General features: G+C 39.1%; 2 protein-coding genes and 2 non-coding genes across 4 annotated transcripts; 2 read left to right on the forward strand and 2 right to left on the reverse strand.

Annotated features, from left to right (window-relative positions):
• Window positions 1-4,147: 4,147 nt before the first annotated feature.
• On the forward strand, window positions 4,148-4,241 carry LOC112088277. Its single transcript, XR_002900442.1, has one exon. It is a non-coding gene; the product is annotated as a small nucleolar RNA snoR128 (small nucleolar RNA).
• A 2,484-nt stretch (window positions 4,242-6,725) lies between these two features.
• Window positions 6,726-8,311, reverse strand: LOC18021721 (mitochondrial uncoupling protein 5). Its single transcript, XM_024158317.1, has one exon. The coding sequence runs from the start codon at window positions 7,982-7,984 to the stop codon at window positions 7,037-7,039; it is 948 nt and encodes a 315-aa protein (XP_024014085.1). The 5' UTR covers window positions 7,985-8,311; the 3' UTR covers window positions 6,726-7,036.
• Window positions 8,312-19,120: 10,809 nt separating this feature from the next.
• Window positions 19,121-21,296, reverse strand: LOC112088190. The gene is made up of 3 exons (XM_024158477.1): window positions 20,927-21,296; window positions 19,873-20,759; window positions 19,121-19,756 (listed from the first exon to the last, which is right to left on the reverse strand). Exons 1-3 carry the CDS (start codon window positions 21,294-21,296, stop codon window positions 19,121-19,123), a joined length of 1,893 nt encoding a protein of 630 aa, XP_024014245.1.
• Window positions 20,573-20,679, forward strand: LOC112088268. The gene has a single exon (XR_002900434.1). It is a non-coding gene; the product is annotated as a small nucleolar RNA R71 (small nucleolar RNA).
• Window positions 21,297-22,868: the final 1,572 nt, after the last annotated feature.

The following is a 22,868-nucleotide window of genomic DNA, read 5'->3' on the forward strand; positions in this document are numbered from 1 at the left end:
AGCACCGTATCCACCTGTTAAAGACCTAAATCTTTTGTTTGAAACTCAAAAATTAAACCACATTTTTTATCAACCAAGTAAATAAGACTCGACTAATTTCAAATTGAGTAAATCGACCGGAATTGCTCACACACCTAGTTTTGTCAACTAGGCTTATAGTCCAACTCTGGCTAAGGGCTTGACTGGTTTAAACGCAGCGGTTGTGGTTACGAGTGCAGGAGTTTGCGGAAGCGGACGGTTGCGGTTTTGAGCATTATTCAGCGGTTTGCATGACTGGTTAAATTTTTTAAGGCGGATCTGTTTGCGGGACAATTTTGACTGGCAAACCAGCGATTGTTTTAGCGGTTAAACATAAAAATACAAAAATAAACATCATATATAATTATAAAACAAACAGAAAAACTATATTATTATGATTAATATCAAAAGCAATAGTTTAAAATAATTAATAAATTATAAATAAATATTAAATAATTATTTTAAAAATTAAGAAATTTTATTATAATATATTTTATTTCAATTATTGGGAACATCACTCAAAGTTGTGTCTAATAATGTAACAGAGTGGAAAAAATTTGCTCCAATACGTGGATCTTCTGGATTTTTCTTATGCATGATGTAAAATTTTTTCAATTGATCTAATCGATTTTTTACACGATCCCAACTCAAATCAACTCCAAAATGCACATTAGTATTCTTCAAAATACGTTCATTCTGGAGTGCACTCAAAAATCTAGGATATTTATCTTGATTTTGTTTTTCCACAATGATCCGTTGAAATAACGCACATGTCATCTCGTTTGATCATGTAACTTTCTGAAGAAAAAAAAACAAGAATTATAACAAACTAATTTTGTAATTAATAAGATGCATATTTATAATTTCTTACTTTAAATTTAAATGTGGAAACATAACAATTAATATAAATAAATTAAACTAAAGTATTATGGCACTAATGTTTGTATCTTAATTTTCTTCAACTGATATGGAAAACCATGATTATAGACTAGAACTTGATAAAAAAAGTGAGAGGTTAGAGTTTATATATATTTAAGAGAAGATTAGTAGGGTTAGGATTTTATAATTATTTTTAATGTGATCTTTTTTTTCTAGCGTAAATTTATTTATTTTTATTTTTTTACTCAACCGCTACCGCCCGCAACCGCAAACGCTGGCGGGAAGCAGCTTTTGGATTTCACCAGTATAAAACGATACAGAGCGGTTTGCAGCGATTTTTATGATTGTGATAAAACGCCATTAACCGCTACCAACCGCAAACGCTGCGTTTGCGGATGATAGCGGATGAACCAATCAACACCTAAGTCATAAGCAATGAATCGCAAGTTCCGATTGTTTCCCGTTGTTTTGGCCTTAAATCCACCATTGTAATTCCCATCTCCTTCTTAAGATGAATTTATTAATGATATATATACAGTATATATATATATACTAAATGAAAGTAGCTATTCTAACCTTTTTGTTTAAGATGCCATGTCAGCAAATTAAGTTCAGCGTAAAAATCATCTACCCAGAGTTTGAGACTAGATTTTAGGCGATAAAAAAAGTATGCATCACGTTTCACTTATTTCTTTATGATGCCCAGTCTTCTCATTGTCTTATGACTACTTATGGAACCGCCGATTAACTTTCACTTATGAAACCTATTGAACGCGGGGACGATATTTGGATCGTCATTCGAGACCTCCGGATCGTCAAAGACGAACTCTGGATCGTTATTCAGGACTATCTGATCGTCATATATGATCTCTAGGTCATTATTCATGACTCTTATATCGTAAAGACGATCTCTGAATCGTTACTCGGGACCTACGGATCATCAAAGACAATTTTTAAATCGTTACATGTGATCCCTAGATCGCAAAGACGATCTCTGGATTGTTATTCGAGACTTATGGATCGTTAAAGACAACCTCTAAGTCGTTACACATGATCTCTATTGTTAATAGTATTCATATATTGAACATTCTTTATTTTAAATGTTTTTCTGTAGACATTAAGCAAAAAAAATTAAACAAAAAGCAACTTAGCCATAAACTGAAACGTTAGATCCTTTGTTTCAACTAGAAGCAACAAACAATCCGAAAAAATACACATAGTAGAATAACAAAGTCGTTCAAAGCATGATTACGCACAAATACCACTCATCCCAGAGCAGCGTGGTCCACACTTCACACATGTTAACCACTGCATACCGCCCCTTTGAAGACTCTCGTAGATAGGGTATTCTACAAGGTAACTCTTCTCCCCCTCCCCTTCGTGGCAAACAACTATCTCAAGCATCTTCTGTGCAGAGTCCATATCTTGCGGAAGAAGGTTTGCGCATCTTCCGAATATCATTCCACATATTTGGTCAGACATACAATTCATTTGACTGAAAAGTGTGATGACGTCTTTGATCTCATCACTGCTCTTTGCCAATTTATTAACGAAACACCCAAAGTGGGTAACATCAGGCTTTAACCCATACTCCCTCATCTCTCCAACATGTTGAAGGCTTACTCCATAGGGGTATTGCACTGAGCATGCGCATAGAGCAATGCTCAGAAAATTGTGAGGGTCGGCTTGATCTTTGTCCTCTCCATCTTAACAAAAAAAGTGATCGCCGTTTCCAGAACGCATGTGGCATAAAGGAACATCACATTTGTCCATGCGTACAACCCCTTCTTTTCCAGCCTTTCAAATAGGAGAAAGGTGGTGGCTTCATTATTCGCCATCCTTGAGTACAAGCTTATGAGCATGCCCACGTAAATATCCGAGTCTCAAGTCCAAAGATGACAACGAATGCATGAATAGCCATAGCCATTTATCTTCATTTTAAATGATCAAGTCATTGATGCATATTGTCGAAGCAATAGTGCATTACACTCATCAGCCATTTCTGCAAAATGTTAAAAAAACACAAACATATTAGAACTGTTTGCTTGCTTCTGATGTTCTGATGATGAACATGTCATCTCAACAAGTGATTCAACAGTTTCGTTATTTCTAAGTGAGTTTCGGCGCTAGAAAAAAAACATTATCTTGTATAAATTCAAGTTTTGTGCATTTCTGAAAAAAAATACAACATATTTGAAAAAAAATTAGAAAATCCAAAAAAAGAAAACAAAACGCTATTTTAAAAAATACCTTCCTTTTGCATTTTTCCTTAAATTGTTATATTTCGTCGGTTGTAATGGAGTGTAGTTGTCATTTTTGGTTTTTAGTTTCAGATGTTTTGCATTTTTTGATTTATCTATTATGTTTCAGTTGATTTTCTGAATACATTTTCTTTAGTTGATGGAATCGATTTTCTTCTTTTTCTTATTCTTTTGAACGTCTAATAATTTATTTATTTTGTTATTACAGCCACATTGATAACTTATTAACTTAAAACTAATTAGGTGGTTCATAAAAAAAACTCAAAAAACGATAGTCTGAGGTGTTCGCCTAACCTTCTGGGCTGGAACCTGTATATCATCTCTATACTTAACTGCAAACAATTATATCAAAAATATATCGACAACTTTGAGTTTTATAAATATGTAATAAAAACGAGTAAGAAGTCGACCACTTCAACTAATTTTTGGAAAAAAATATGACAGCATTTACCAAACTAACCACAATACCGCATTTATACTAAATGCATTTGCATCGCAATGGTACACTTATATCACTATAATTAGGTGTTGTCTGATTTGAAAAAAAAATTTGTGCCCCACAATTTCCGACATGAATTTTGATCAATAAGATTCAATCTAATCACAGCCCAAAAATTCCATCAGGGCCTTAAGGAAGCCCAATAATTAACTAGCTAATAGCCCATTAGCTAAAACCCTAGTATCTTCCTCTGTATATATAATTCATCTTATGCACGGAAGAGTTTCATATTGAGATCCGGCAAGAATTGAAAAACCTAATTATCTCTCTCTGGTTCTTGGTTTATAATTTTTCATTTTCTTCAATCGTCTTCTGTTAGAAACCCTTGATTTGCATTCGTTTTTCTTATAAACAAACATAAAGGAATCTTTAGATGTTTCAGATGATGTCTTTATCTTTAGGGAATGTTAGATTGCTCCTGGTTAGTGCTTAATCTCGTGGTTTTTGGTTCAATATGGAAGAAGTTATATGGAAATTTTCTCACTTATGGTTGCAATGATGATACCTTTATGATTAATTGAAAGCGTTTTAAACGCTTAATGAACGGTCGACAAAATGTCGAACCTGAGCGGTTAGCTGAGCAACCATTTTATTTTCTTTCAATTCTGCTAAAAGGTTTTATTTCTCTGTCCTTTTTTTTCGTTTTTTGGTTGCATTGATGTGAAATTTGTTACCATGATGTTTTGAAAGTATTGATGTGTACTTAACGTCGACCCGAGAAGACTGAATGCGTTTTTAACAGTTTTTGTATTGTGAATTCAAGAACACTTAATTTTGCTTTTAAATTTCGAGAAGAGTCAATATTATACTTCCAGGATTCACATTAACCAAACACAACACCTTCCATGAACCGCTCTCTACGTTATCAATTGAAAACTGTGGGAAAACAAAAAAAACGAAAGAAATTTTATTTTTACTGGATGATAATCACAAGTGTAAGCAACCATGAATTGTGAAAATGGTTTTTTTTTTTTTTCGTTTATATTTTCCCTAATTGAGGAAAACGCAAATTGAATGATATGTAAATAAATCCAATTTTTTTGGTTTCCTCTTCAACCAAGTTTGAGTGAATGTTGAGATATTCAGTATTTGGTACAAATATAATGGACATCAAATTTTAAACGGACCGCGTGAGCCCATATATTATTAACACCTCTTATTCATATGAACTGAAGATGTTTCAAATTTGCATGCGTTGGATATTGAAATTGTATATTTGGACTTGTTCTAGTTCGCGCAGTGATTAGAACGTATTAAAATGTGTAATAGAGTTTTGGTTCTCTAAGAGATGTTCTGCGCTTACCAGGAGAAATTTATCTTTCCTTTTTCTCCGTAACATTCAAAACATTCAAACACGAGTAACAATTTATGTCACTATTAAGAACTCTTATATTTGTGACTCCAAAAGAAATGATCCATATTTGTGTAAATTGTTCATGTTGGAAAACTATCATTGTATCCGCGTTTGAAATGAAAGTGAAATTTTCAAAATTACATGATTAATCGTTTCTCCTCAACGCCACAATTTCAACTTCTACAATTTCGAACAAAACAAAATTTTTATAAACTAATTTTGTGTTCACTGCCAAGTGCCAATAACCTGAAACAATTTGCCACATAAAATGTTTTAACTTCAAAAGACCTCAAATTTTGAGCTAGTAGAGCTCTTTAATATTCAGATTGTAGTTTTTTTTTTTTTTTTTGCCATAGCTTGGGTAAGTCAGTAATTTGATTTTATTGCATATTTACCGGATTACGTATGATGACATAAAATATAATTTGGCTTACATGTTTGGCTAACCATAAAGGCATAAACCATCCCAAAATAATTGAACGTCTTTTTGATTAAAAAATTCTTGTGATCGGTATTGTATTTGATCAAATGATTCACCTTTAAGTTTAGCTGCACAAAGGTTCACATCTAGAAGCCAAAAATCATTTAACACCGATATATTAAACATCGATCGCAAAGCCATTCTTATTCTTTGTTAACAGATCTCGCACTATAAATATACTCCATCAAAAAGATGAAGAATATAACTTCTTAGCTTGTACGTAGTGGATGAACCCTTCTCAAGTATCATCTTCTGAATACTTTTTGCTACGAGAAGACCCTTTTTTTTTACAGAAGAAGTTACCTGAAAATATAAGCGAAATTTAAATATAGCTGGTTGTTGAAAGAATCTCGTGTCCGTAAAGTAGAGAACAATCCATATCAACGCAACAAATGATGATGGAATCTGATGCTGATGACTTGAAAAGAGAATTACGTTTGAGTCGTAAACGTGTGGCAGTGGAAACTTCGTTCTCGTAGACGCGGTTTAAATGATGATGTTGTATAGATTCGACATCTTAACGAATGTGTAAAACTAAAGCATCAGTAAACACGTGGAAAGATTGCACCGGTTCTCGTTTTGTTTTTTTATAGACTTTTGGGTTTGACTTGTTATAATGTTAACGTTTATGAAGATTTCATTGTCTACAACTTGATGAAAGCTCAATTATTGATCTCTGATATTAATGGAATATATATTTAGGAAAAGTTCTCAAAATTAATTTATATGATTATTTGAACATTGACAGAGCTTTTCAATTCACATCAACATAACTGTTAAATAGACCATTGATATTGTCGTCTATATGATTATTGCAACTACTAAGTAGAAGAATTAGACTTCATTTTTTAATAGCTATCAAAAACAATATCATATTGTCATCCACTAATACTTGGTTTTCAATATTGTGAAGATTCGTCTTTGAATGGTAAAAAGTTGGTTAAAAGAAGAATTGTAAAAAATTCAAATTGTAAAGAATACGCATATCTAGCGATTACACCTTATGCGGTGGATTTAGGCTGTACCGGGAATTTGGCAAAATGCAGGCGACGCGGTTTATAACTATAAGTTTTGTCTACCTTCTAATAATATCGGGTAATTTTTTTTTTTTATCACATTTAGTAGTTAAGACTTTTTTTCAGCCTACTTTTAGTCATTAGAAATTAGAATTAGGCAGCTTAGTGATTTCTCGAACATTGATGACGAGTAATAAATAACACAAGATTTTCAACCTTCACAAAGATTCATCTTTGATTGGAGTAAAAGATTTTATGAAAAAGAAAAGAAAAGAATTATGACATAGTTCAAAACTAACATAAATGATTCTACCAAATATTTGATTGAGTAAATATCCCTCCCTTGCAAATCGAATCAAAACAAACTGTTCTCATCTTTCTTCTCATGACACCCAATTTCATATGATCGATCTATTCAATAAATGAAAAACAAAATAAAAACTTTTAGAGTTAAACTACTCGATTAATCAAAAGAAAATAGAACAAACTTATTTTGTTTAAGCCAATTATCGCCACCATCATCTTTTCTCAAAAGTCAAAGTCTTTAAAGACCTTTTTAACTTGTTCAAGAGTGACAAACAAAATCACCGTGAACGGAGCTTGTCTCGTAACCGTAGGCACAAACCCTTTGTATAAAGCAAAGACTCCTTCAGCTTTCACCGTCTTCAACGCACAATCCAAAGCTCCTTTATACGGCGGCGTTTTACCCGCCTCCACCTTCATATTCATCACTCTCGTCTTAATCACATCCACCGGATTCGACGCCACCGACGCCACAAACCCCGCCGCGAAACTCGACGCCACGTGAGTCACAAGCCCATCCTTCATCAACCCTTTCTCCAAAATCGTCTCTTTCACCGAATCGTAAGTCGCCAACTGCGACGCCGTCACGAGCATTGCTCTGTTTATCGTCATCGACGATCCTCTCCACAGAGACGTAACGCCTTCGCCGCGAACCATCTGCGCGATCGCGTCCAAAACGCTTTTGTAGTTTCTCCGATCGACAATCGGTAGACGACCGTCGGCTTGCATTCTCACCATCGCTACATCTGCAGGGTTTCCCACGGCGGCTCCGATTCCTCCGGCGATGAATCCGGCGGCGAGTTTTTTGGATAAAGGTATCGTCTTTGTTTCCGGGTCGGTCCATCTGGTCTTGAGAATGTCGTATAAACCCATGCGAGTCGTTGAATACAGAGTTTGACGGAGAACGGTGGCGGAGACGCCGGAGAACAGAGCACGCATGCCTTCTTTTTGGATGATACGAGATCCGACGCCGATTATACCCACGCGCGGTGGTGGTGGAGGCGCGTGGACGGCGGAGGAAGTCTGGAAAGCAAGCGCAGGTCGGAGATTTGTCTGAATTGAAGCTGATTCGCCTTGGAGTTGCATTCGGACCTTGATTAGATCGAGCGGGTGGGTCGAACAACCCGCTACGATTGATGCGATTCCTCCTTCGGCGAAACCCTTGAGACCCATTTTTTTCTTTTTTGAAATCGGAAATCTAAAAATCAGAAAGATCTTTGCTTTCCGGGAAAATCTGACGAGAGAGAGAGAGCTAAAAAGGATTGATTTTTAGAGAGAGAGAAATAAAGAGGTTAGATTTTTTGATTTTTCACCAGTTGGAATTAGAGCTAATCTCACTGGAGATTAGGAGATGAGAATGGAGACAGAAAGCAATTGAGGAAGAATGAGGAACTTGAGGTCTCTGAGACATATGCTGTTCCAAACAAAAGGTTTGTTTAGGTTTGGGAATTAATGTCTTTTAGAGAGAGAGAGAAGTGGTGAGAGATTTTGTTATGAGGTTGAAGACGAAGAGAGATGAATGCGTTAAATAAGGGAGAGGAAAAGAGGAAACGCGGAGACTTGTTTGCTATTCTGCGCCGAAGAAAAAGAAACTCGTTTTCCTTTTTGAATTTTGGTAGTATCTTCAGACTTTCCTTATTTTTGCTTTTTCAAATATTTGCTTAAAATCTTTCTTGACCAAACAAATGGCAACTCGCTTTTAATACGTAAGTAATTATTCAAGGGTATTATTATTATTTCATTCATCTCACATGTGAAAAAAGGAAAACTATTTAACTAAATTGGTGGAAAAAAGGTAGTAAAAATCTATTGAATCACACAAACACGGATTCATAAAAGGTTAAAACAATGATTCTTATGAATAGATTTATAATAAGATTATATATAATTTAGTATACATGGATTTTTTTCTGTTTAGCTTAATATCATAGTTTTATGAATATATATTTTCCGAACTAAATTTATGAGTAAGTATATTATTAAAATTGTTGGGCCCAACAACATTCTAATGCATGATACGAATTTTAAACTTGTTTATGTTGACACTAATGCAGCTCTACGTCTCTAGACAAATGATTAACCTATTAAAAAATGTTGATCGTGAATTTTGGTAGAGTTACAGACAGAAATTCTATTGTGCACCAGTTATACAGTTTCAATGAAATGAAGGGCACAATGAAAATGACTAAACATAATTCTGTATGAGTTTACCTACGTGTATTTTATTTTCTATTAAATGTTGGTGCATTCTTATCAATAATTGAATCTTTGGTGGGTGGAATCTGGATATGTAGATGAAATATTTCGCGTGGTTGATTAAACCAATTTGATTGATATATACATAAGAGCTATTAGTAGTTTTCTTTTGTTCCCATGATCGTTATTTTAAATTTTCAATACATAAAGTAATTTGTGGAATTGTAAAATTGCGTTTTTAAACGCGATTCTAAAAATATTTAATCAATTAAAAAAAATTTGTAGAATGGAAAATAGAATACAAAAACGGAGAAAAATAAATTGTTAAATCGCTTATTTGTCATTCCACAGTTATGCATTTTGCAAAATTGTTAGCAATTCTTTCTTCGTAATAAATTATAAATATAAAGGCCTAAATATTGAGAAAACTCCAGTTTGATAACTGTAGTAAACAAATACTGAGTATTACAAAATGAAAAATCAATTTTGACGCCTAAAAAACAAAAAGCAATGTCATTTTCATTTTCGTACCCCGTGGGTAGTGTAATTTCATTTGGTTATAGAATCCAATGGATATTTTCCCCACATATGAAATTATTTTTCACCCCACCCTCACATGGGATGCCTCCTTTTCGTTAATGAGATGCTTCCTTAGTTCTTCTGTCCCTGTTTTGATTATTCCTTGAAAGAGAATAGATTCCCTTTCTCATCAACTCATTGAAATTATTTCATTACAATCTATAATCTTGTGACCTGTTTTCTAACAAAAGGAATGGGAAGGTTAATTTTGTTTTTTTTGGAATTTTTACTCAGAATTTTAGAGTAAGATCAACTTGGTACGGTGTAAGTTGGTCTCTCGGTAGTAAGTTTTTCTCCTTCGGCCTTTGTTTTCCCTTTTGTGAGGTAATAGCTTCCGTCTGTACGTGTTGACACTTGACAGTTTATGTAATTCTTTTTGTAATCATCTAGTTTTTTAAAGAATTTGTTTTTTAATTCTTGTGCTTTTGCTAAAACACCTTATATATTTAAAAAGAGGGAGTATTTCTTTTGTTACACAGCATGCATTGTTTCTTTATTTATTTATATAAAAAAAGTAAAAAGTATATAGAATATGGTATCAGAAACCATATGGTAAAATTTGAGTGTGAGAGGTCTGAGAGCCATCCAATGGTGATCTCAAATATTCCTCTCACTCATAGGCCATTGATGGCTCTTATTGCATCTCATAAAAATATATTTAACGTTTGTTTATTTAACTAATACTCATATACACAACTCATATAATTAAATTGATATTAACTACTTTTTTTCAAAATGTTAAATTTATTAAGCAACAAAATAATTGTTTATGTACAAAACATAATGAACCAGTAAAGCCCAACATCATTCTTTATTCCAATAAGCCTCACGAGCTCGGAACCAACGTTGTAGAAGACTAAGAGCAGGTCCATCAGAGGTTCTTCGAGAGTTCATGATACATGTTTTAACACGAAATTCAATAAAAAAATAATAAAAAAGTAAAAGTTCAGGGTCCAAGTTCTTTCCGACGAACTTGAAGAGACGATATCATCACACATGGAGCTGATTGGTCCAAAAAAAAATAATTTTCAAATTAAAAAAAAACAAAAAACAAAACAAAAAAAATATTATTATATTCAGATAAACCTCTTTTTCAGAAGTTCACTGATAAACCTGCTCTAAGAAGCTTCAAATTTTCATAGCATCACAGTGACACTATGATAAGATTCGTCCTAGAATTGTCACACACTTGGTCCGGTGGAGGTTGATAGATCCTTGATTCCAGATCGTTTCGGAGAAAGAGATGCTAAGGCGTGAGTGTAAACCCAAATATCCTTAGGCCTAATTTCAAAGAAAGAACGAAAACGAGGGGATGGACCAAAGAAAAACAAAGGTTGCGATATCGGATGTTAGGGTGTGAGACAAGTCCCGAAAATCCCTAAGCCCCAGATATGACTACAAACTCTCTCTCACTCTTTGTAAGCGTAGGCTGCGTCAAGCAGGATGAAACTACTTGATAAACCAGAACGATCAAATGGCTAACCACCAAATATCGATAAGTTCTCGAAGAACAAAAGAGAAAACTCAAAGAAAATTTTATAAAGAGAAAAGTGATGATCTCAGTCTGAGTACAACGATGCCTTTATATAGAGGCATAAGAAGACCATCGGTCATACATAGGGAAATAAAAGACGATAAATGAAAAATGAGAAACGTTGAATAACGATCAGACTTCCGGACTGACCCTTCGCATCCTCTCGCTAAACTCTTGAACTTCTAGCCGTTATACCAAGCCGCGAATCGAACCATGGTCGTGAGATGGGTGTGCCTTAACCTCGTTAAAACCCCATTCGGTAAACCCAGTGGGACAAACCCGAATGCAAGGAAAAAGAGTATTAAAACAGCACCCCAACCAGGTTAGTTCGGACCTGATTATTGTCATGGCCTTATGAACTGGTGTTGAGTCTGTTGCTTGGCTTTGGCTCCTAAGATCGGTTAGCACTCGCTGGATCGCTCCCGTAAGCATTTTGGTACGTGACCTGGTCATTGGACCGGCTGGCACGGCCAGGACATCATCTGGGTCGGTAGCTTGGTTTTGTCCCTTGGCCTGAACCTCGACTTGTGCCTCGTCCTTTGTTTCCATCGGTTCCATGATTCTATCATCCCCCCCCTCTTGAAAAGGACTTGTCCTCAAGTCTGCTTCATCTGCATGAAAAGGAATGATATCAGCGATATTAAAACTAGAACTGACGGAATACTTACCTTGGAGATCGATCTTGTAAGAATTGTTGTTGATCCGCTCCAGAACAGTGAAGGGTCCGTCCACTCTTGGCATAAGCTTAGACTTTCTTTCTTCCGGAAACCTTTCTTTTCTTAGGTAGATCCACACTTGGTCTCCGGGCTCAAACACCTTTTTGGTCTTCCCTTTGTTGGCGTATTTCTGGAATTGCTCTGTTTTCCTTTCGATGTTTTGCCTTGCTTTTTCGTGCATCTTCTTCACCAAATCCGCTTTCTTTTTCCCGTCCATACTTTCATGCTCAGTCAAGGGTAAAGGGGTTAGATCCAAGGGTGTAAGAGGATTAAAACCATAGACTAACTGAAATGGTGAAAACAGAGTGGTAGAGTGAATAGCACGGTTATAAGCAAACTCAACATGAGGTAGACAATCTTCCCAAGTCCTAAGGTTCTTTTTAATAACCGATCGCAAAAGGGCTGACAAGGTTATTGACCACTTCCGTTTGACCGTCGGTCTGAGGGTGACAAGTTGTGGAAAAACACAGTTTAGTTCCTAACTTAGCCCAAAGGGTATTCCAAAAATAACTAAGGAACTTAGTATCTCTGTCAGACACGATAGTTCTAGGGACTCCATGCAAGCGAACAATTTCTCTAAAGAACAGGTCGGCTACATTTGAGGCATCGTCAGTTTTATGGCATGGAACAAAGTGGGCCATCTTAGAAAACTGATCTACTATGACAAAGATATAATCCTTACCTCGGCGGGTCTTTGGTAACCCGAGGACAAAGTCCATTGAGATGTCGGTCCATGGCTTGGTTGGGATGGGTAATGGAGTATACATACCTGCGCCTTAGCTGCGGGCTTTGGCTAGCTTACATACCGTGCACCGTTGGCAAATCCGCTCTACGTCCTTTGTGAGGTGTGGCGAGTAGAAATAGTTTTGGACCACACTTAGCGTCTTAAGGACCCCAAAATGTCCCATCAAGCCTCCTCCGTGTGCCTCCCTGACAATCAAATCCCGCAAAGAAGTGTTAGGTATACATAGTTTATTTTCATGAAACAAGTAACCGTCACTCTGATAATATTTGCCATGGGCAAACTTAGAACTGGCGAGATAAACTTCCTGGAAGTCAGGATCGGTCGCATAAGCCTCCTTAATCATTTCAAACCCAAGTATCTTGGCATCAAGCATAGTGATCAGGGTATATCGTCGAGAAAATGCATCCGCCACAACATTTTCTTTCCCTTGCTTGTACTGGATCACATAAGGAAACTTCTCGATGAACTCGACCCATCTTGCATGCCGCTTGTTCAATTTTTGCTGCTACAAGTAACCGTCATTCTGATAATATTTGCCATGGGCAAACTTAGAACTGGCGAGATAAACTTCCTGGAAGTCAGGATCGGTCGCATAAGCCTCCTTAATCATTTCAAACCCAAGTATCTTGGCATCAAGCATAGTGATCAGGGTATATCGTCGAGAAAATGCATCCGCCACAACATTTTCTTTCCCTTGCTTGTACTGGATCACATAAGGAAACTTCTCGATGAACTCGACCCATCTTGCATGCCGCTTGTTCAATTTTTGCTGCTCTTTGAGATGCTTCAAGGATTGGTGGTCGGTATGAATCACGAATTCTTTAGACCACAAGTAGTGTTGCCACGTTTGTAGAGCCCGAACCAACACATATAGCTCCTTGTCGTAGGTCGGATAGTTGAGCGTAGCTCCACCAAATTTTTCACTAAAGTAAGCGATTGGACGCTTTTCCTGCATGAGCACTGCTCCAATTCCTACACCGGATGCGTCACACTCTATCTCAAAGGTCTTGAGAAAGTCGGGCAAAGACAGTAGAGGTGCATGGGTAAGTCGGTGCTTAAAGGTCTTGAACGCTTCTTCATGAGCTTGTTCCCACTTGAACCTAACGTCTTTCTTGATGACTTCTGTGAGAGGGGCTGCAATTGTGCTGAAGTCTCGGACAAATCGGCGATAGAATCCGACCAGACCGTGGAAGCTTCAAACTTCTCCAACTGTCTTAGGACTTGGCCAGTCTCGGATAGCCTTAATTTTCTCTTCGTCCACCTGTATACCCTGTGAACTGACAACAAAGCCTAGGAACACCACGTTATCCGTACAAAAGGAACACTTCTTAAAATTTCCAAACAAACGTTCTTTCCTAAGCACTTCTAATACTTGTTTTAGATGGTTCACATGTTCCTCTAGACTCTTACTGTAGATCAGGATGTCATCAAAGTAGACAACTACAAAGACGCCTATGAAGGACCTAAGCACATGGTTCATTAACCGCATAAAAGTACTAGGTGCATTCGTTAGGCCGAACGGCATGACCAGCCATTCATACAAACCATGTTTGGTTTTGAATGCGGTCTTCCATTCATCTCCCTCCTTCATTCGGATCTGATGGTAACCACTTTTCAAATCGATTTTCGTAAACACACTAGACCCATAGAGTTCATCTAGCATATCATCTAGGCGTGGGATGGGATGGCGATACTTTACCGTGATGTTGTTTATGGCTCAGCAGTCCACACACATCCGCCAAGTTCCATCTTTCTTTGGCACCAGGAGTACAAGGTACAACACAGAGACTCAGGCTTTCTCGGATGTAGCCTTTGGCCATCAGTTCATCGACCTGGCGCTGAAGTTCCTTAGTTTTGGTTGGGTTAGTGCGGTACGCTGGCCGGTTTGGTAGAGATGCTCTAGGCATGAGGTCTATCTGGTATTCTATGCCTCTGATCGGTGATAGTCCTCCTGGATTGTCTTCGGGAAAGACATCGGCGTACTCCTGCAAAACCCATGAAACATTGCTCGGAAGTTCCGGCTCTGGATTAGAAGTGCTAGCCAAAGCTGATTTGAACATGAGCAAAATAAAAGGCTGCATCTCAAGCATGGCCTGTTTAATCTCTCTCGGCCTCACAAAAAGAGTCTCTCTCCTTACGGGTTGGTTGATTAAGGCCTTTTGAGGTGGTTCACTCGAGATCTCACTCACATTTTTGGTGGTGGATGTGTTTAGGGGGTCACTCAAGGTAGCTTTGCCTTTATTACTCCTTTCCAGTTAGATCTGATCCAAGTAAACCTCACGTGGAGATAGAGGTGCCAAAGCAACCTTCCGTCCTTGGTGTTCAAACGAGTATTTATTAGAAAATCCATCATGGATCGCCTTACAGTCGTACTGCCACGGCCGTCCCAGTAGGATGTGTCCAGCTTCCATAGGTAGGACGTCACATAACACTTCATCCTTATATCGTCCGATCTTAAAGGGTACCGTGACCTGCTTGGTGACCTTGAGCTGTCTCTGATTGTTGAGCCATCTGAGGTTATACGGATGCGGATGTTTCGTAGTTTGCATCCCTAGCTTATCCATCATACTCTGGCTAGCAACGTTTGTGCAACTCCCTCCATCAATGACCATACTGCAGGTCTTTCCCATGACTAAGCATCGCGTGTGGAAAAGATTCTCCCTCTGATCCTCTTCTCGGACTGGTTCTTGTGAAACCAACATTCGTCGTGCCACTAGCAACTCTCCTTCAGCCGCATATTCTTCTTCGGCTTCCTCGTCATATTTTGGCTCGGTTTCGCTTTCTGCTTCAGATACGACTTCGCCGGTCTCTAGAAGGATCATCGCTCTTTGGTTTGGAAATTTATTCGCATAATGTCCCTTGCCTCTACATTTAAAACATTCAATGTCTCGAGTCCTGGTTGAGGTGGTCTCGGCTTTGCCTTTGTAGTCCGCGGAGTTTTGACTGGGTTTGGCTTCCGTCTTCGGCCGTGTAAGGTAAACGGTTTTATCTTCTCAGTAAGCTGGCCGTGAACTGGAACCGAAGGTAAACCTATTCGTCCCCTTCCGCTTGAGCTGTTGCTCAATGAGAATCGCCTTATGTAGCATCTCGTGCATGTCTTGGTACTCCTGTAACTCCATTCGATCTTGCAAGTCTTGGTTTAACCCACTTAAGAACCTCGCCATCGTAGTGTCTTCTGGTTCAAAGACATCGGCCTTTATCATTAGCCGCTCCATTTCCTGGTGGTAGTCTTCTACGGACTTAGTGCCTTGGTCAGTCGTCTGAGTTTGGTGTGCAACTCACGATGGTAATGTGCAGGTACAAACCGTTGCCGCATTAAAGTGGCCATCTCTTCCCAGGTTTCCACTGGTCGTTCCCCATTTCTTCTTCTGCTGATCACAATCTGATCATACCAATCTATCGTGTATCCGTTGAATTCTGAAGCCGCTAGATTTATCTACTTCCTCTCCAGAAGATCTTGACATCCAAAGATGATGTTGACCTTTTTTTCCCATTCCAGGAAGGCGTCCGGGTCGTTCTTGCCGTAGGGTCGCGGTTTCCTCCTGCTCGTCCACGGTCGGTTGCCTTGCGGCCTTACTTGGCTGCTATCGGATGAATGGTTATCAGCGTAGAAGGGGTTGTCAATCTCTTGTTCTTGGTTCTGATCTCTGCGGATATGCATAGGTTCCTCGCGATTCTGATCGTTTCCCTCCGCTTGTCTTGGCTGTCCTTCTGATTTGCTCAAAATTTAATCTCTAAGCTACTCTGCAAGAGCATAGATGTGCAGTTGTAGTATGTAGGGGTCGAACCACAGAAAAAAGAGATCACTCAATAAACCTTATAGAGATCAAATTACACTAAGCAGAAATATTGGAAATGATTAGCAATGCAACATAAATAAACTAAGTAACAGTAAAAACGGTTTGTAAGATTCAGATGGATGGAGATTAGGTCTAGGGCGTTTTTCAAGAGATCAATGAATGCAGATCAATCGATTAGCCAGGGTTCAGGTTTTAGCACGGTTCTTGAACTCGAAACACAGAATTATAATTAATCAACTTCCGTTGTGAGAATTATCTAAAGTTACCTGAAATTTGGTTTTCTATCCATTTTGTTAAGCTTTTCCCAAAGTTACCTGAAAAGAGTCTTGGAACTACAAATACTAGAAAAACGTAATAAAAGTACTTAAAAGCAATTAAAAACATAGAAAAATTATTTCAAAATGATCCATAAAAGTGGTCAAAATACGGTGTTATCACTCGTCCCAGTGATATCTCCTCAGCTTTCTCAGGAACTTCTTCTTCGCGTACCCCTTAAAGTTCTCAGGCTCAGCCTCTGCAGCGAGATAATTGGCAATATCAGCATACCAAGGACGTTGGGTGGCAGATACAGCAGCTGAACTGATCTCAGGAAGTCTGCTTCGAATTTGAGAAGTCTCTGTGTTCTGCTGCGCAAGGTGACACTAACGTTTCTCCAATTCGAAAAGTCTGCAATTCTTCGTCAAATCTGCTCTGAAACCCAGTTTCCACTTAGTATACATTCTCCTCTGGCAGAAAATCGTCTATGGGTACGTCCTCTTCAAACCTGATGCGTGAAAGATGGTCTGCAACACCATTCTCAACACCCTTCTTATCTCTGACCTCTATATCAAACTCCTGAAGAAGTAAAACCCATCGCAGTAACCTTGGCTTTGCATCCTTCTTCTGCATCAAGTATTTGAGTGCAGAATCTGTGTGCACAATAACCTTCGATCCCACAAGGTAGGGTCGAAATGTCTCAAAAGCAAAGACCACAGCCAACAGCTCCTTCTCAGTAGTAGCATAGTTTCTTTGAGCATCATCCAGAGTTCGACTGGCATAGTAGACTGCATGAAGCTTCTTGTCCTTCTTCTGTCCAAGAACAGCACCAACAGCAAAATCACTCGCATCACACATCACCTCAAAAGGCAAATTCCAGTCAGGAGGCTGCACAATAGGGGCGCTTATCAAAGCTTGTTTGATCTGTTCAAATGCAGCAAGGCATTAAGAGGATCTGTAAACTCAAACTTGACATCTTTGCATAGCAGAGCAGTAAGAGGACGTGCAATCTTGCTGAAGTCCTTGATAAATCGACGATAGAACCCTGCATGACCTAGAAAGCTTCTAACCGATTTTGCAGAATCAGGTGGTTGCAAACTCATCATGACGTCAATCTTCGCACGATCCACTTCGATACCAGCTTCAGAAACTTTGTGCCCAAGAACAATCCCATCTCTGACCATAAAATGACATTTTTCCCAGTTAAGGACCAAGTGTTTTTTTTCACAGCGAGCCAATACCTTGGAGAGATTATCCAAACAGTCTTTAAAAGATGATTCATAAACTGAGAAATCATCCATAAAGACCTCCATGAAATCTTCAATCATGTCAGTGAAGATAGAAATCATACATCGCTGAAAAGTCGCAGGAGCATTACAAAGTCCAAAGGGCATTCTGCGATATGCGAAAGTGCCGTATGTACATGTAAATGTGGTCCTCTTCTGATCATCTGGGTGAATCTGGATCTGGAAAAATCCTGAGTACCCATCGAGGAAGCAATAGTAGGGATAGTTTGCAAGTCTCTCCAGCATCTGATCAATGAAGGGCAATGGAAAGTGATCTTTCCTGGTTGCTGCATTCAGCTTCCTGTAATCGATACACATCCTGTGTCCAGTCACTGTGCGCGTTGGGATCAGCTCATCTTTGTCATTCTTCACAACTATAACTCTTCCTTTCTTAGGAACCACGTGCACAAGACTGACCCAACCACTATCTGAAATTGGATAGATGATCCTAACTTCCAATAGCTTCATGATCTCCTTCTTGACCACGTCTTTCAAATTAGGGTTTAACCTGCACTGGTGTTCGATCGGTGACTTCGACTCATCCTCCAGGTCAATTCGATGCATGCACAGATCTGGTGAGATACTTGAAATATCATCAAGAGAATAGCCAAAAGCTTTGCAATGCTTGCGCAGCTTACTCAGTAGTAAGGTAATCTCTGCATTGTTCAAAGAAGAATTGATAATGACTGGATAAGTGGAATTAGATCCTAAAAATGCATACCTTAGTCCTGCAGGGAGCTGTTTGAACTCGATCTTGGGTGCCTTCTCCTCACTCCAGTCGGAGAATTGCTTGGCCTTTGCAGGAGGCACAAGTTGATCTATCTGCGCTGTCAACTGCATGACATGCTCGCTGGAATCCAACATCTTCAAGTAAGATGCTGAAGTTTCGTCCAAGTGCTCAACTTCAGTTGCAGATGTGGTCAAAGCTCTCTCCAGCGGGTCTGTGGGTCGCATCTCATTGAAGATCTCCTCTGCAAATTCTGTGAGTGTGTCCACATAGAAGGTTTGACCATCGATGGTGGGCTTCTTCATCAGCTTGTCCATGTCAAAGTTCATCACCAGATCTCCAACATTTAGAGAGTGATCATGCCCTTCCTAACATAGATAATATCACCTGCTGTAGCTAGAAAAGGTCTCCCAAGGATAAGAGGATCCTTAGGCTCCTCTCCATACTCCAGAACCACAAAGTCAGTCGGTATCATGCAGTCTCCAATCTTGATTGAAACATCTTCAATACTCCTTCAGGTATCCTTGTCAATCGATCAGCCAGGATAAGAGATATCCTTGTTGGCTTGAAATCAGTCATGCCGAGATTGACAGCGACTGAATATGGCATGAGATTGACACTTGAACCCAGATCACACAGCGATCTCTTGAATCTCTCTGTGAAGATGGAGCAGTCCAAGACAAAGCTTCCTGGATCCGACAGCTTCTCTGGAATTCGGTTATGAATCACAGCACTGACTTGCTCAGAAATCATCATCACTCCTTGTTCATGGCTGAGATTATTGGTCACCATTCGCTTCACATAACGCCTGATAACAGGAGTGATTTTCACAGCATCAACCAAAGGTATCTCAATCACAAGATTTTCCATCAAAGCCTTGCATCGTGCATCGTCGAGCTCTTGCTTGGACTTCCTAGGGCTCCTTGGGTAAGGAACCTTAGGTTTGTAGACCTTCTCCTCAGCAGATTTCGGACTTGGAGCAATAACAGCTTCGCTCTGCGATTGGTGACGCGCGACACTAGTTTTGGTGTCGTTCGACACCGGCTCTGCAATTTCAAGAACTTCTTCAAGATCTTCCAAATCGACGACCTCAGCTGCCGGTGGCTTCTTTTTGGGCTCAGAACTCAAATTTTTATCACTCCTCAACGTGATGGCACTGCAGTTATGCCTCGGATTGGTGTCAGTCTTCCCAGGAAGAAAACCTTCTTGCCTTTTAACAGAACCTGCAGTTTGGGAACCTGCGTATCAAGCTGCTTGACATGGGTGTTTAAAGCTTCGATTTTCCCATTCAGATCAAGGTAGAGAGCATCCATCTTTCCATTGAAGTCCACGGTGAGCTTCTGCTGTCCTTCTAGAATCTGTTCTAGCATAGACTTCATCTCATTATCAGAAGTTTGAGGTTGAGCTGAAGGAGTGATGTAGTTTCTGGAAAAACTGTTATTGGAATAAGGCTTCTGGTATTGAGGCTTAGGCGTGTAACCAGAGAAGTTCTGATTGCTGCTGAAGGTGTTTCTCTGGTTGTTTCCACTGTACCTACTGTTACCTTGCTGATTACCAAACCTCTGATCCTGAAACCCTGATCCATTGACAAAGTTGACATCTTCCTCCTTAGCTTCATCCTCAGGCTCGAAACTCTCCACTTCCTGTGCGAATCTGACAGACTTCTTACCCACTAGAATACTATGCACAGAGTCAAGCTTAGCTTTCACCTCAGTAATCTGCGATCTATCCATGTTCTCAGCTTGCTTCTTCCTCTCAAGATCAGCATTCTTGGTGCTATTGCTAGACGCCAAGTTTTTGATGAGCTCAACGGCTTCGTCTGGGTATCTTGTGTTGAAGTTTCCATTGCTTGCTGCAACAAGAGCCATCTGATACCTCCAATCAATACCTCTGAAGAAGATACCTAACAGCTGCACATCGCTGAAGTCATGATGGGGGCAGTCTCGCTGGTAAGACTTAAATCTCACCCAAGAAGCCTTGAACGCCTCAGTTGGTTCTTGAGAGAAAGTCGAGATTTTTGTTCTCAATTCCTCAGACCTAGCATCATCGAAGAAGTTGTGCAGGAAGGCATTCCTGGTCTCCTCCCAAGTAGTGAGTGATCCTAGCTCCACTGCTTCAACCAGTTAACTGTTTCTCCAACAAGAGAATAAGGAAACAGCTTGCAGAGGAGGAAATCATTGGACACTCCATTGTATTTGATGCTGGTGACCAAGTCCTCAAACCTCTCGATGTGATCCATAGGGTGCTCATGAGAGTGACCATGAAAAGAATGCTGACCCACAAGAGTGTAGTACACAGGTTTCAGCTCAAAATCGTTCCTTTGAAACACAGGGGCGCGAATCGCAGACCGATTTGCATAGAACTGCTCAGGCCTGTTGTAATCTCCAAGTGTTCGTCCACGGCCAGATGCAGGTGCATGTTCCCTCACATTCTGATCTTCTGGAACGTTCCTCTGATTTGGAACGATCACAGCATTACCATGCGGTGCAGGTGGTGGATTCTGGTCAACAACATCTACTGGTAAAGATGCTGGTGGAATGATGTTACCATCTCCATCAAGCCTTTGGCCCCTCGCATTGCACACATGACCCTCTTGGTCTTTCCAGACTCCAGCATCATCACGAACAAGTCCGTTGGTGTTCTCCATCTCTGCTGGTTGCTTTGCCTTTCTGTTTCGTTCGCTCTAACTCTGCGCTCTTCGTTGCTCAAGTTTACTAGCAGGATGTCTTTGTTGCTTCTGCTTCCATGAGTATGCATTAACCTGAAGTACCAAAAACAAAGAGAGAAAACAAAATAAGTAAATTAGGTTATAAAAATGAAAGGTGTCGCGCGACACTAAGAAAAACTTAGTCGAAACTCAAAAACTAGGTTTAATGGCGAAATCAAGTCCCCGGCAACGGCGCCAAAACTTGATCTGCTCAAAATTTAATCCCTAAGATACTCTGCAAGAGCACAGATGTGCAGTTGTAGTATGTAGGGGTCGAACCACAGAGACAAGAGATCACTCAATAAACTTTATAGAGATCAAATTACGCTAAGCAGAAATATTAGAAATAATTAGCAATGCAACAGAAATAAACTAAGTAACAGTAAAAACGGTTTGTAAGATTCAGATGGATGGAGATTAGGTCTAGGGCGTTTTTCAGGAGATCAATGAATGCAGATCAATCGATTAGCCAGGGTTCAGGTTTAAGCACGGTTCTTGAACTCGAAACACAGAATTATAATTAACCAAATTCCGTAGTGAGAATTATCTAAGTTAAAATCATAGAATTCCAAATTCCTTTGCCAATCCTACAGATGTAAACCAGCTTTAATGCACAAGTTCGATATGTTCACAAAGCATGTAAACCAAATTCCTTTGCGAATAGCTACTTTGCTCACCCTAGGTTCTTTCCAGTTATTCAATTACACTTCCGTGTCAATTAAGCAACCTAAGATCTAAGTTCTAGGTGATCAGTCCAGAATTAGCATAAAGAACAACCTAAGATGAAGAACTAAAAGATATGAACCCTAACTAGCAAGTTAATCAAACATTCAAAGAAAATCCTAATTAAACCTTAAACCTAACAGGTGATCTACTCATGATTATTGGAACAAAAAACATGATGAATAGAAAGCAATAGATTAAATCGAAATAGATAAAGGGGTTCGAAATCTTCTCTCTAAACGGACAGAGTTCAGACTTGTCTCCCCTAGCTCTCAAAATCGCCCAAAGCAAAAACTCAGAGTATCTCTCTCTCCAAAAATCTCCGGTATCGATAAAAAAGGAATAAAAAATCCTATACATATCTCTAAAACACGTTTTGGGCCTTCTTGGAATTATTTGGGAACTTCTGGGCCCAACTCCTTCTTCAAACAGGAAGCAAAATCGCCTTTTCCTTATTTCTTTGACAAGTGTCGAGCGTCACTCTCCATGGTGTCGAGCGACACTAAAGCACAAAATCCATCCTTGACGAATTTGATCCTGATTAAGCTCCAAAGTGCTTTAAAATCTCCAGTTAAGCTCCAAACGTACTTAAGACCTCTAAAGACTCCAAAAGACTCAAAAAACACTAAAAAGACTCTATAAATAAGACCTATACCATGGTTTAAAACCATAAAAACCATGATATATCACCTTCAAGCCGTTCCATACGTTGGCTCATGCGTTCCATCATTTCGGTTATCTGATTAAGCTTGGCCTCCATCTCCTTGGGGGTATACCAACGTATGTGAT

The sequence above is a fragment of the Eutrema salsugineum genome, unplaced genomic scaffold (assembly GCF_000478725.1).
Source record: "Eutrema salsugineum unplaced genomic scaffold, Eutsalg1_0 scaffold_15, whole genome shotgun sequence".
In the NCBI taxonomy this organism is placed as follows: domain Eukaryota; kingdom Viridiplantae; phylum Streptophyta; class Magnoliopsida; order Brassicales; family Brassicaceae; genus Eutrema; species Eutrema salsugineum.